This window comes from Eutrema salsugineum, unplaced genomic scaffold (genome assembly GCF_000478725.1).
Source record: "Eutrema salsugineum unplaced genomic scaffold, Eutsalg1_0 scaffold_20, whole genome shotgun sequence".
NCBI lineage: Eukaryota > Viridiplantae > Streptophyta > Magnoliopsida > Brassicales > Brassicaceae > Eutrema > Eutrema salsugineum.
Genome location: NW_006256828.1, coordinates 1,329,946 through 1,342,925, shown reverse-complemented (window position 1 = coordinate 1,342,925; position 12,980 = coordinate 1,329,946). Strand labels below are relative to the sequence as shown.

The 12,980-nt window shown below is 33.6% G+C and overlaps 4 protein-coding genes across 5 annotated transcripts; 1 reads left to right on the top strand and 3 right to left on the bottom strand.

Annotated features, from left to right (window-relative positions):
- The first annotated feature begins 173 nt into the window (after positions 1-173).
- LOC18015924 (oil body-associated protein 2A) lies at positions 174-1,840 on the top strand. The gene is made up of 4 exons (XM_006398188.2): positions 174-500; positions 771-853; positions 987-1,101; positions 1,388-1,840. Exons 1-4 carry the CDS (start codon positions 212-214, stop codon positions 1,642-1,644), a joined length of 744 nt encoding a protein of 247 aa, XP_006398251.1. The 5' UTR covers positions 174-211; the 3' UTR covers positions 1,645-1,840.
- Positions 1,841-1,883: 43 nt separating this feature from the next.
- On the bottom strand, positions 1,884-3,320 carry LOC18015923 (peptidyl-prolyl cis-trans isomerase FKBP13, chloroplastic). Its single transcript, XM_006398187.2, has 5 exons — positions 2,938-3,320; positions 2,759-2,851; positions 2,597-2,657; positions 2,255-2,323; positions 1,884-2,134 (listed from the first exon to the last, which is right to left on the bottom strand). Exons 1-5 carry the CDS (start codon positions 3,271-3,273, stop codon positions 2,070-2,072), a joined length of 624 nt encoding a protein of 207 aa, XP_006398250.1. The 5' UTR covers positions 3,274-3,320; the 3' UTR covers positions 1,884-2,069.
- A 385-nt stretch (positions 3,321-3,705) lies between these two features.
- Positions 3,706-6,299, bottom strand: LOC18015922 (GDSL esterase/lipase At5g45670). Its single transcript, XM_006398185.2, has 5 exons — positions 5,236-6,299; positions 5,002-5,126; positions 4,624-4,869; positions 4,211-4,466; positions 3,706-4,108 (listed from the first exon to the last, which is right to left on the bottom strand). The coding sequence occupies exons 1-5, from the start codon at positions 5,465-5,467 to the stop codon at positions 3,885-3,887; spliced, it is 1,083 nt and encodes a 360-aa protein (XP_006398248.1). The 5' UTR covers positions 5,468-6,299; the 3' UTR covers positions 3,706-3,884.
- A 12-nt stretch (positions 6,300-6,311) lies between these two features.
- LOC18015921 lies at positions 6,312-8,391 on the bottom strand. Of its 2 annotated transcripts, XM_024155296.1 has the most exons (3): positions 7,876-8,391; positions 7,266-7,456; positions 6,313-6,436 (listed from the first exon to the last, which is right to left on the bottom strand). In XM_024155296.1, exons 1-2 carry the CDS (start codon positions 8,386-8,388, stop codon positions 7,286-7,288), a joined length of 684 nt encoding a protein of 227 aa, XP_024011064.1. In that variant the 5' UTR covers positions 8,389-8,391; the 3' UTR covers positions 6,313-6,436; positions 7,266-7,285. The 2 variants fall into 2 exon arrangements, with proteins under 2 accessions (XP_006398247.2, XP_024011064.1); XM_006398184.2 differs by having other exon boundaries at positions 6,312-7,456.
- Between the last annotated feature and the right edge of the window lie 4,589 nt (positions 8,392-12,980).

The window sequence follows — 12,980 nt, the reverse complement described above, 5'->3', positions numbered from 1 at the left end:
CAATCTCAAAGCCCGCCATTTCTCGCCACGTCATCGCTAAACTCCAATGACGTGTCCCTCTCAAGTTGTCCACATCACATTCTCCTCATGCAAACATGACACCAACACACATGTACACTCATATTCCATCACCATAAAACCGAGAAGAGAGAGCTACATAAAAATTTGTATATACAAGAAACAAACCGTTGTCGTTTTTGACTTATCAATAATGGCGTCAAGCGATGAGCGTCCGGGAGCGTATCCGGCACGTGACGGAGGAGAAACCTTACCTCCGGGAGATCCGACGACGTTGAAGTCGATGATGATGGACAAAGGAGCTGCGATGATGCAATCTTTGAAACCAATCAAACAGATGAGTCTTCATTTGTGTTCATTCGCTTGTTATGGTCACGATCCTAGCCGTCAAATCGAAGTTCATTTCTATGCTCATCGAGTCAACGAAGACTTTCTTCAATGTGCTGTTTACGACTGTGACTCCTCTAAAACCCACCTCATCGGTATGTATTTTGTAACTCATTATCATCATATTTATATTTTCTCCAATATATTAACAATAGACAAAATAATTATTGAAGTTGATCGTATTTACCTACACGTTCATATGATGCATGGTTCTATGCGGATTAATGCATGCGAATTAATTTAGCATTAGCAAGAGATAATTTGAGTGTACGTACACGTACACGTGCATGCGTATAATGTTTGAAGAAATATGACTAATTATTACGCTTTTTCATGTGTTTGTTGTGATTAATTAAATATCTCAGGGATCGAGTATATTGTGTCCGAGAGGTTATTTGATACTCTCTCCTCGGAAGAGCAAAAGCTTTGGCACTCTCATGACTATGAGGTTAATTAACTACTTCTCTATAAGCTTTCTGATATTCTTACATGATTATAATAACTTTAAATGTTAGTTGATGTTGGTTTGTCTTTGGAGAAATTAAGAAACAAAAGCTTGACTTAATTTGTTCTTACTGTAGATTCAAACAGGTCTTCTAGTAATTCCAAGGGTCCCTGAGCTTGTAGCTAAGCCTGAGCTTCGAAATATTGCCAAAACTTATGGAAAGTTTTGGTGCACTTGGCAGACCGATCGGGGTAATTTAATTACATTTTCTTTTATTACGCTTGTACTTCATAATTTGGTATGACAAGCAGGAAACTCGTATAATCGTAAAAAAAAAAAAAAACTCAAAAATTCTAACAGATAAAAATCATGAATCATTCTGTAAGTTGTTATGACAAATAGAGATTCTATCGATCTCATAGAAATAAATTCTGTAGACCTGAATTTTTATTTTTTTTTGTTTGGAATGAAATTGGCCCAATTAATATTTACAATATGATGAGTTCCTTTTTTTTTTATGTGTGTGGATAAATTCAGGGGATAAGTTGCCATTAGGTGCACCAGCACTAATGATGTCACCACAAGACGTGAACATGGGTAAGATCAAGCCAGGGCTATTGAAGAAACGTGACGATGAATATGGGATCTCGACAGAATCTTTGAAAGCGTCTCGAGGTGGTATTGTGGGACTGGAGAGGAAAAATCCGATGGCTGATTATTGGGTTCATCACGGAAAAGGTTTAGCGCTCGATATAACCGAGACGGATATGAAGAAATGTGCTCCGTTCCCTTAGTAAATTTCGTGTGTAACGAACGATACCATAATGTTCGTGCTTTTGCCAATGTGTGGACCGTTAGTTTTAAATAATGATATCCTTGTGTTTGTATATGTAGTGCTACAAAGTGATGAAAATATGGGTTCTTATGTTTATGGGTTTTTTTCTTTCTTGAAACATATATGTAATGTACTAGGCTTCAGTAATTATTTAAGATGTCCCTGGCAATTTTCAAGACGAGTTGATTTATATTCCGGTTTTACTTGTTTTATTGAGATTTTCAATTTCTGTAAGCAAACGTACATGAACCAAAGTAAGTTAAAAAGAGCCAGAGAAATTCACATGATTACATCGCGGCAAAAAAGTTGATTACTCAAAATATTGTTTCTATAAAGATGATTCGAATTGCTTGGGAAAAGGAAAAGCATGAAGCAAATACTCTCTCAAGCTTTACCTATGAACTCAATGTCAAAGAGAAGAACCGAAGCTGGAGGTATTAGGCATGAGCCTGCGCAAAACAAGTTTAGGATTCGTTAATTAATTAATTATCTAATGAAAACCAATTCTATAAGATTTCGTAATCTATATAATTAAGAAAGGTTTTCGCTATTTTAGCATTTCCTTTTACCTCCTTTGCAACCTGCGCCCCGATCACCATACGCGAGTTCTGGAGGAATTTTCAATGTTCGTTTCCCACCTTAAGAAACAAACCAAACAAAACTAATTAGTTAGAGCAAGATCATGATAAAACATAACAATGTTACTATTGAAAATAAAGTTTACTCATTTGTAAGGTTTATATTAACTTGTGAACTATATCATATATATTTGTTAACAAAACTTTTCCACCTTATATACTCCGCGTAAATATCCATGTTAGAGCTAGGTGCTATATCGTATTTTAGAACATACTATCAAATAAAAGTATCGGTTTTAGCAAAACTATGAATGAATTAGATATTGAGATTACCGGTAAGCATAGGAGGAATTCCATCAGAGCCAAGGATTCCCTGGTCCCAACCTTTAATCACCTGCCATAAACTCATATATTGTACTTATTTAAGTTTATCTGAATCTCGAATAATGTTTTTAAAAAAGGGTTTTAGCATAACAATTGCTTATCCTAAATTACCTCACCAACACCTATTCGGAAAGTTAGAGGCTTTCCTCTGTTATAGCTACTATCAAATACTTTCCCATTCTCCAACCTCCCTACATAATGTGCCTGCACAAAATTATTCAAAAAAATTATCTAACATCGTAAAGAACACACAAAACTAATTTAAATGTAATTTAAGATGTACTAATAACCTTAATTAGCTGCCCTTTGACAGCTGCAGGACCATATCCAACAACTTTATCACAAAAAGCAAGACCAGAAGGAGATACAGTGAACTCAACAGAACTTGTTTCTGCTAATGCTGAAACATTATCAACAAAGCCAATACAGAAACCAAAACCAATAATTGTTTCTCTTCTACCACATGAAGCTGATTGAACAAGACTTAACTCAGGATCAGAAACTTTTTGTTTGCTTCTCAAGTTAATAGCTTCTCCTTTGCTTAAGCTATTACTCAGAAGAACTCTGCATTTTCTTTGCTCAATCGGAGGAGAACATGTCCCAACAGAAAATCCCAAGGAGCTCATTCTCTTCTCTATCCAAATTTTTTTCTGAAGGAGATAATAATAAGTGTAAGAATGGCATCTTTGGATTATCAGTCATCCTTGCTGGCAAGCAAAGGAACCACACAAAATTGGGCCTCGTTTTTAGCCCATTTTCAAGATTAGAGGTTCAATATGAGCAAATGAGGGGAGTTAACAATAGGAATAGAATCTTAGTTTCATCTCATCTATTGCTCCTTTGATTATATCAAATCAAGTTTCAGATTCCATTTTCTAAACCTTTTTGGTGATTCAAAAGGAAACTCACTGTCCATTCTCTTTAGTCTGATATATCCCATTCTTGATTTTAGTTTTTTTTTCTTTGGTTTCACCTTCTTATGTCTTAACATATGGGGCAAAAGACTAATACATTTAAATTGAAAGAATCAAATTTATAAAAGAGTTTAACAAAAGAGATTAAACAGTAACTCCAAATCATTACATAAACACATTATCACACCACACACAACAAAACCCAAATTTGACATCACACTTTCTTCATGAGTCCAAACTCAGTTTACCATTGAGGAACTATCAAAACAAACAAACAAAAGAAACAAGTTTCTTTTTGTCTTTCTCCTTCTCTTTCTCTCTCTTTAGAGAGTTGCTAGTTGCTGAATATCATAAGGATGAGCATCAGAAGCAGCTTCTCGCCTAAACGATCTTCTTCCAATAATAATATTCGCAGCTTCACCGGGATGAAAAGCATCCCAAAACACATACTCATTCCTATTCAAACATGGAGCTTGACCAGGAAGACAAGTTATCTGTCCATTGTTCCTCCCAACTCCACAACATCCTGCATTTGTCACTCTAAACCCTGCAAACCAAAAAAAAAAAAAAAAAAATCAAATCTTTAAGCAAATCATCATGAAAGATTACTGCTTTTTATCGATCACAGTTTTGAAGACTGATGCTTTACCGTAACGAGCAGGGTTTGCAACGATATCTTGGAAGATGCCATATGCGTTGATGTAAGTGAATTTGGCGTCAGGAGTGTTTTGGTTAAATTGGTCGACTATAGTTATGAGCTTGCTGTTGAAGATTCTGTTCGCTGAATTGATCCTTTCGTCACATGTTGTCCCGTCTCTACTGTTTTGAGCTAGCTCGTTCGGGCTGCAACCGATCGCACCAACTCCAACTAACGCAAACTTCCTCGCTCCATTGTTATACAATATCTGCTCCATCACAATCGAAACCTTCAGTCTCACTCAGAGGCACCAAAAACAGAGTAAACACTAAAAACAGGGGAATACTAAAGAAACAGAGGAAAACTAAAGAAACAGAGGAATTCTAAAGAAACAGAGAATATAAGAACTTAAAGAGTGTACGGACCCGGAGTTGCTCGGTGTAACGGGCAATGAGATCGTCGCCAAAGGATTCAGGCGTGAATTGGTTACCGGTAGAGTAAAAAGTAGGCATGAAGTAGTTGTTGAGATAATCGTTACTTCCTAATCCGATCGAGTAAATGCATTTGCTGAGGTAACTCGAGGCTTGGTTCTCATCACCGAGTATGTTCACTACTTGTGACACTGTGTTCACGTGGTTAGCTACTTGACCTGCAAATGCTATTCTACCTCCCTGAAGAACAAAGACAACAACAACAACAAGAAAAAGAGTAAAACTTTAGAAACTCTCTTGAAGAAGATCTGAAGAACCAAACCAAAAAAATCGAATGCTAATCTCTAAACGAGATAGTTATATAAGATTTACCAATTGTCTGCCGGTTTCTTCTCGGATTCCGGCAGCAGCGGAAGCATAATTAACTCCACGGAGAATGTCTTGTCCTCTTGCGGCGGCGTACGGTGTAATGTAGTCGTCGAAACCCAAAAGCTCAGCTTTGGTTTTTCAAAGATTACAACAAAGAAACAGAGCAAATTAGTTTCTTTGGTGTTTAGTACGAAAACAAAAAAAAAACAGAGGAAAATGTAAGTTAATTAGACTTACTGATAACATCGACTGTGGTTTTGCCGTTGCTAAACCGACCGGTTGGACCAAGAGCAAAATCAATACCATAAGGAAAGTAATTAGCTCTAGCTAATGACGAAAGCTGATTATTGTTGCCATTATCAACCAAAGAGTCACCAAATATGAAGTAACATGGTGCAATTGGATCACTTGCAACCATGTTAATGGTCATAGCAACCATAATCATCATCATCAAACACATTCTCGCCATCTCTCTTCTAAGAACAAGATTATGAATAGGGAGAGGAAAGATTGATGGTTTTGGGATTGTGAAGAACGAAAAATGAGTTTATATAATACTATTGTTTGAAGAAAATGGAGAGAATGAGAAAATGTTATTTTATCAAGTTTTCTAGCGGTTGAAGAAGCATTAAATGTTCACGCGGCGATGATGTTTGGATGTTTAAATGTAAAAAGTAAATGAATGTGTGGTTATATATGTGAAATAATTTAGAGTTTTTTTTTTGTGTGGATCCACGATCTAGAGACATAAAACTGAAGATGGTGGAGAGTTATTACTCTCTGTCGATGTTTGTTTAATTTCTTTACTGTGAATCAACTTGTAAATGTGACGGTTCGATTTTAATGTCTTTCCTTTGGAATTCGAGCTATTGACTTTTCTCCCTCAAAAGTATCAAAGCTCAAGAGAAAGTTACAAAACTTGTCTCGAGATGGAAACTGAAGAAAACATTTTGTTCAACTAACACTCTCTGATTACTCCAATTATAGAATTGCAAAGTGACATAATTATTCTCCTATTCTATTTATTTTCAACATACACTTTGGTCATATGAATATCACGGGTGATTAAGTATGTAACCTCGACCAATGTTATCAAACCAATAATCTCTTTAAACAAAATGTACTCAGCTTAACATGTTTGGCTTATTTCAGCACAACGCATGTGGAAGAAAAGAAAAAACAAAATGACTATAGTCCTTGAAATGAAATGGCATAATGTAACAAACATGACACCATGAAATGAAGGGTCCACCACACTTGCCATTGCAACAATACTCAAAATCTAACGGCTGAGATCACTCTTGCTTGGTTGAATCAACGGTTGAAGAATGATGTCGAGGATTTGCCATGTGTTAGGATGGAAGTAAACATTAAATGAAAGACAGAGAGTGAGTTCCATGTCATGATGATGGTGTTCATCATGACATAACCTTAAGACCTAAATGTGAGTAGTTGAAAGTAATAAATTCTCATTTGCACTGTTTTGCATATGTTTTCTTAAATTGTGAAAAATATAATTTGGGACGCATTAAATTTATCAAACCAAGATTCAAAACTTTCTGATTCAAGCAGCCCACCAAAAGGATTAATAAGACGAGGGAAAGAGTGGAAAAGAGAAACTCAATAAATTATTACTATACAAATTGATGGACATTCATCAATAAATTTGGTTGTGACAGAGTGAATTAGTTAAAAAAGCAAACGTGTTCAAACAAAGAAATATTCTGAATAATTAGAAATAAAAATAAAACTGATTTTCAGATCTATTCCACCATTCAACAACCACATGGTTGTTGTATTTATGAACTCTACAATACCATAGAGGCAAGAATCCAGCAATGAGAACCAATCAAACACTGTGAATTTCAGTTGTTTTATCAATAAAATACTAACTATGAATGTGGGAGATTTCACCAGTTACAGAAAATGTAGGATACCTACAATGGCTAGACTTGTGTTTTTCAAAGATTTTCTCAATACCTCGACTTTTTTATAACAAAAACGTGGGCTTAGATTGATGAAAATTACAATGAATGCAATGGAGAACAGAGTTTCTAGTCTATGAGTCTTTTAACCTCATCTAACGAACAAACAAATCGTTTTCTAGTCTAGATATCTCTTAAAACTTATCAAGCAAAAAAAAAAGATGTAACAAAACAAAACAGCTCAGGCAGATTTCCTAGAGGATTTTGCTAATGCAGGAGATAATACAACGCGCCAAAAAGGGTCACATACGATGTGTAACAAAATGGAACGAAGAAACGTACATGAAAGCTCTGGTTTGTAGCTATAATTCATCTGAGGAACGGCTTTGAGAAGAAAAGTATTGTAAAGCCATATCCTTTGCGATTTGAAGCAAACTCTTAACGTCGTTGCTACCAACTTCGAGACAGTCTTGTAGTAACTCTCCATCGACTACTTCAGCTTGCACCATCTCCCAAAACTCCCTTAATGCACCCTAACAATCATAACACAAACAAACACAACAATATACATACTTTTTCTTAGTAAAACTCTTATCAAATGACCCCAGGCAAAAGACTAATTTCACTAGCAAATACATCCACTAGGAAGGATCAAAGCAGAGGAAGAAACACACTATTAGTGCTTGAGCTAATACAAAACGAAGACTCAAATATGAAATTGAAATCACCATCTGTTACAAGAATCAAAGTGAGCTTAACTCTTAGGCTCATCTACTCAACACATAAACAGTTAAAGAACAAGTATCAAATCATCACTTGGAAACAATACTCAGAAACAGTAATCAAATCCGATTTTTTCACTGTAATTCCTAATCATATCATTCTATTTCACTACTTGAAGCAGAATTTGGGTTTTAAAGTGTTAAAGGATCCATCTTTTCGAAACCCTTACCGATTTACCAAAGATCCTAAGAAGACGACGAAGCAATTGCTTCGAAACGCGAAGGGCTTTTTCATAGCTCCGAGCAATGGAGCTCGCTTTATCAGCATTCGATTCAGCTCGATTGAACTCAGTCACTAAACTCATAAGCTCGTTGAGATCACCAATCGCACCGTACATCTCGCCGGAGTCAATCCCTCCCTTTCTCCAAGCGTAATTCCAAATGTAATCCCACCCAACAGACCACGCTCTGCTCAGAAACCCTAACCCTAACCCACGATCGATCTCCTCGGCCATGGCTCGCACGCGAGACGATCCCAACGCGTCTCCGCGCGAAGCGCGTAGGTTCGCGACGCGGAGAAGGAGGGATCGTGAGGTTGAGATTAGGGTTTTGTACTGTGAGAAGGAGAAAGGGAAGGAGAAACCATTGACGAAATTGGGTGATGGAGGTGAGACTGTGAGAACGAGAAACAGAACGAAGAAGAGCTTAATCGTCGCCGGCGAAGAGTTTATTCCGGCCATCATTTATGACTCTTTTAATAATAAATGTCCCGTCTAGAGAGAAAAGGTAAATTAAGGAAAACGATGTCGATGACGTGGATCTCATCCCGGTTTGACCGGTTTTTTTGTACGGGTCAATTTTAATTACGACCCGGTTCATTTGTTTAGTTACGTCAATTTTTAGTTAAACCTATTAGATGCACAGACTGTGATTATGGTCTTGTATAACCAAAAATAAAAACATATAGTAAGTAGAAAAGTCAACATTATGTTCTGTTTTTCCTTTTTTTAATAGTCAACTGTATATTTCAAAGATAGGATATGTCAATAAAATGGACCAACCTAAAGATTTAACCTTTTGGTAAGTCATACCCTAAATTGGGCCATCCTTCATCTTCAACTATTAACAACTTGGCCCAAATCAAACATAATCTTTTACTCAGTCCAATCCAATTTTAGCCCCATTTTTCACTTTACAAACTTCACACAAGTGTGATTAAGGATAATATCTATCAAGATCCCTATAATTACTCTATACAATTATTCTCTATGATTCTCTCATTTATTATATGATTCTGTAGCTCTCCTATATATACCTCTGTAATTCTCATCATATGAAATAAGACAACACAATATTCTTATATTCAATATGGTATCAGAGCAGGTTATTTGTGTGAGTTTTGATCCACCGATCAAACTCAATCTATATATTGTTTAACTCAAAACACGTTTTTCTTCACTTTCTTATAGAGCTTTGTGCTCCTTTTTTTTTCATAGCACTTTTTCCATTCTTTATTTTTGAATTTTTGTTTTTGTTTTCTTTCATCTCATTTACAAAAAAAAAAAAACTCTACAAATCTTTCCACCGTATGCCGCCCATCCTAATATGATATGCGGTCAAGTCGTTTACGGCTTCATTAAGCTATAGGTTTCCACACGACCAATGTCGTCCAAGATCTAAGTTGATCACTTGTTTAAGTCCATAATGACTTCTCCTAAGCTATATGCTTCCTTCAACCTCCACATACACGTTCGTTGAGGTGTTCCCATCAGTCACGGTAAATCCGTCTACCGCATGGTTCAAGCGCGATGTTTCTTCTTTCTTCCTATCAAGTTTATCAAAGATTCAATCTCAAGCCAATGTTTCCGTCTTCACTTCATCTCCGCCTTGAGCTTGAGGGGTCATATTAAGGATAATATCTATCAAGATCCCTATAATTACTCTATACAATTATTCTCTATGATTCTCTCATTTATTATATGATTCTGTAGCTCTCCTATATATACCTCTGTAATTCTCATCATATGAAATAAGACAACACAATATTCTTATATTCAATAGTGTGGGGTTAACTTTTGATCATAAACATATAAAGAAAAAGAAAATGTCATAAACACATGAAGAAAAACAAATTGGTTAAGAGAATGTATCGAAATTCCTATAAGCACATAAAACAATATCGTATTATATCTTACGCGTTATAACAAGTATAATACAAAATAAATAAAATATATTTTTTGTTAAAGAAAATATTACTCTTCATGCAAAATCAATTGTTTATCGTTTTGCTGTTCAACTGTTTTCCTAAGATATTATTCTACTACTGATTTTATATATTAATCACTACCATTATGGCTCCACATATATCAGATCAAAAGATCAAAAGAGCACATTTAGGTAAAAAAAATACGGCAGCTAGTAATTTATTAGATATTTTTCAATAAGTATATGTATATTGACAAGAAAAGTGATAACACAATTCCATAGGTGGTGATATATCAATAATAATAATAGTACAAACCAGTCGATTACATATCTTAGTCATATTTGTATATTGCAAATGTATTTATATAACAACTATATATCCATACCCTGCTTTTAGAGTAAACTGAGCAAGCAATCGCTTGTGGCCCTTATCATACGTACCTATCTTTTGGAATAGTATTTTTATATATTTTAGAAAGATAAATAGATTAGGTGCATGCAAAACTAGATCAACCATAGTCCATACAAAGTGGCAGTTCTTATCAATTATCATAAGGACATCCAAAAACTAACCTCTTCAAACGTAACACGCCAAAGTCTTAAAAGAAAAAGGGAACGTATTACCTACATATTATTAGTAGTTTCTTTTGAATAAAAGGGAAATTATTCGTAGTTACTGAAAATAGTGAAAAATTCAACGCATGCGTTTAAGATATTAAAAAAAGGTTTCTCTTACAGATTATTTTGACAAACCACGCGGACCCAACACAGACCACATTTCTCTTGGCTAAAAACAAGGCAAAGAAAGATAAATCAGCTTGGTGATCCGTTTTATTATTGGGAAGTGGTTTCATTGTAGTACTAGTAAGTAGTAACATAAAATATTGTAATTTTCTGATCTTCGTTGTCCGTCCTTTTTTCTGTTTACTCATGTCTTTGTTAGTTCTTGCATTTCGGTTTCGTCTAAAATATAGCTTGATTTTTATTAATTTGTATATTGTTTGATTAATCAGATGATCATAATTTTTTTATGTGTTCTATTTAATCAAATATGAAACATATACAATAAAGCGACTTCCCAATATTAAATTTAAACTTTTTGTTGGCTTCCTTAATTGTGTCTTAAAATTCATTTTACATTCCTAATTCAGTTAACCTTTAGCTTATACTAGATGATTACCTATGCAAATGCACAGAGTTTTTTTTAATGTTTTTTAAAATATTTTTAAGCTTTTTTGTAGTTTTAAATAAACTCAATTCAGAATTTTTTTTTTGAGGTTATCATATACATGTAAAAAAAAGTTGTTATTTAGTTCTTTTAAAAGTAAAATTTTTATCAGTTTATTTTTAGCTATTATTTTGTCTTTAAAGAAGTTAATCAAATACATATTATACTAAACAAAATCTAGAGTTCATAATCCAACAAATACTAAGTATAAAATATCAACTTATGGTTATAAACTCAAGAAGCATATCCTATAAATAAATAGATAAATTTATTCGGATTTTCCTATTTTAATTGGTAAAGTATTTCATAAACTCTTCTGAAATCGAAAATGAATATAATGGAGTTCTAACTGTGATATCCCAAATTCTATTAAACCCATGACCACTTTTCTTCACCAAGTTTTTAGTATGAAATCACTATAGATCTCACGTTGGAGATAGTCTTTTGTGCTAAATCTTTCACTTGAATTTAATCGCTAACATTAATATTCGTTAACTAAAGCGAATTTAAAAACTATCAGCCCAAATTTTTTCAAAGTGACGTCTTATGGTTCCATAGTTCCATATGCTAAATCTTAAGAACACTTGCATGCTTGAAAAGATTACCGAGGCTTTGGTCACACAATTTCATCCTCTTAACATCTGTTTTACTTTTTGGGATGCTTTATGTAGAAGTAGAAAACTTTGGTACAGAAAATTGGCATATAAGCCCAAATCTACAACTTTAGGCAAAGAAACATATAAAAAGTGAAAACAAATTAAAAATCCAAATCCTACAATTATGAAATTCGTCTGAAAAGATTATAGAATACGAAAAAATAATTTAAAAATTCAAACTCTACAGTTATGGGATTTTTATTTTATTTAAATTTCTTTCCAAAAAAGTTACTTACTTCCATGATTTTAGTTGTATTATTTCGAATTTTTAAAGTTAATAAGATTTATCATTCCCTTCATTTGGTTACAAATTTTAGTTTTTACGTCTAAAGTTGTGAAGTTTTATGCATAAGAGAAAAATATTGGTAAATTTTACAAGTACTTCCGAATAATTTGTTGCATCAGAGAAATACGACTTTTTACAAAACAAAAATTCCTTAGTCATCATTAGTCATTACAACTAAAAATATTTTTTTTCTCTAAATATGTTGTATTCATTTTCTTGACTCCTTTTAAAGGGATATTATTTGGACTTTTGAACATACAAATAAGTTTGATTACAACAGAACAAGGATTTGTCAAGATTTAAAATCTAAAGGCAACATACAAACTTTTTAAATCTTAAGGCAACATACAAACTAAAAAGTTTTGTAATCCAAATGCAGACTATAAACAAAGAGATGATCATTCACCTTTAGTTCCATAACTTTATGTTGTTGACTTCCTGATATTCATTAAGCTTTTCAGAGATTATGCAGTTGATCTTTTTTTGTTTTCCCAAATTACATTTGATTTTTTGTTGGACTATCTTCATCAATAATCAATAGAATAAGAATAAATAATGGTTTATTCTCTCTCACTAAAATCAAAGCAGAAGAATTTTAACCCAAAAAAAAATAAAAAAGATAAGAAATTTATTGTTCCTAAGAGTTTTTTGTATTGTATTTAATGATTTAGGATTTTTGTGTTTTTTAAACAAATTAAAAATCAATAAAATAAATTATAAATTATTTTGTAAATCTGATGTGTTAAAATAATAGATGCTGATGTATCAAGATTGTGAGACACAATCCAACTTTTATATAATAGATAATATCTTAATTTGTTGGTGATGAACAAACATTGGATTTTTTTTTTAAATTGTCTTTTTTTTTCTTACAACTTGTAGTTTTGAGGCTGTAAGTGAAACTTAAATTAATCTACAAAACATGTGGAAGAGATGGTTAATCTAGTCGTTTAATATTTA

Coding starts and splice junctions, on each gene's coding strand:
- LOC18015924 (XM_006398188.2), top strand. CDS start 212: ATGGCGTCAAGCGATGAGCGTCCGGGAGCGTATCCGGCACGTGACGGA. Junction 501..770: donor CTCTAAAACCCACCTCATCG/GTATGTATTTTG, acceptor TAAATATCTCAG/GGATCGAGTATATTGTGTCC. Junction 854..986: donor GGCACTCTCATGACTATGAG/GTTAATTAACTA, acceptor TTCTTACTGTAG/ATTCAAACAGGTCTTCTAGT.
- LOC18015923 (XM_006398187.2), bottom strand. CDS start 3,273: ATGAGCTCCTTGGGATTTTCTGTTGGGACATGTTCTCCTCCGATTGAG. Junction 2,658..2,758: donor TCCGAATAGGTGTTGGTGAG/GTAATTTAGGAT, acceptor AGTTTATGGCAG/GTGATTAAAGGTTGGGACCA. Junction 2,324..2,596: donor AATTCCTCCTATGCTTACCG/GTAATCTCAATA, acceptor TTGTTTCTTAAG/GTGGGAAACGAACATTGAAA.
- LOC18015922 (XM_006398185.2), bottom strand. CDS start 5,467: ATGGCGAGAATGTGTTTGATGATGATGATTATGGTTGCTATGACCATT. Junction 5,127..5,235: donor AACCACAGTCGATGTTATCA/GTAAGTCTAATT, acceptor GAAAAACCAAAG/CTGAGCTTTTGGGTTTCGAC. Junction 4,870..5,001: donor AAGAAACCGGCAGACAATTG/GTAAATCTTATA, acceptor TTTGTTCTTCAG/GGAGGTAGAATAGCATTTGC.
- LOC18015921 (XM_006398184.2), bottom strand. CDS start 8,388: ATGATGGCCGGAATAAACTCTTCGCCGGCGACGATTAAGCTCTTCTTC. Junction 7,457..7,875: donor TTAGGATCTTTGGTAAATCG/GTAAGGGTTTCG, acceptor TATGATTGTTAG/GGTGCATTAAGGGAGTTTTG.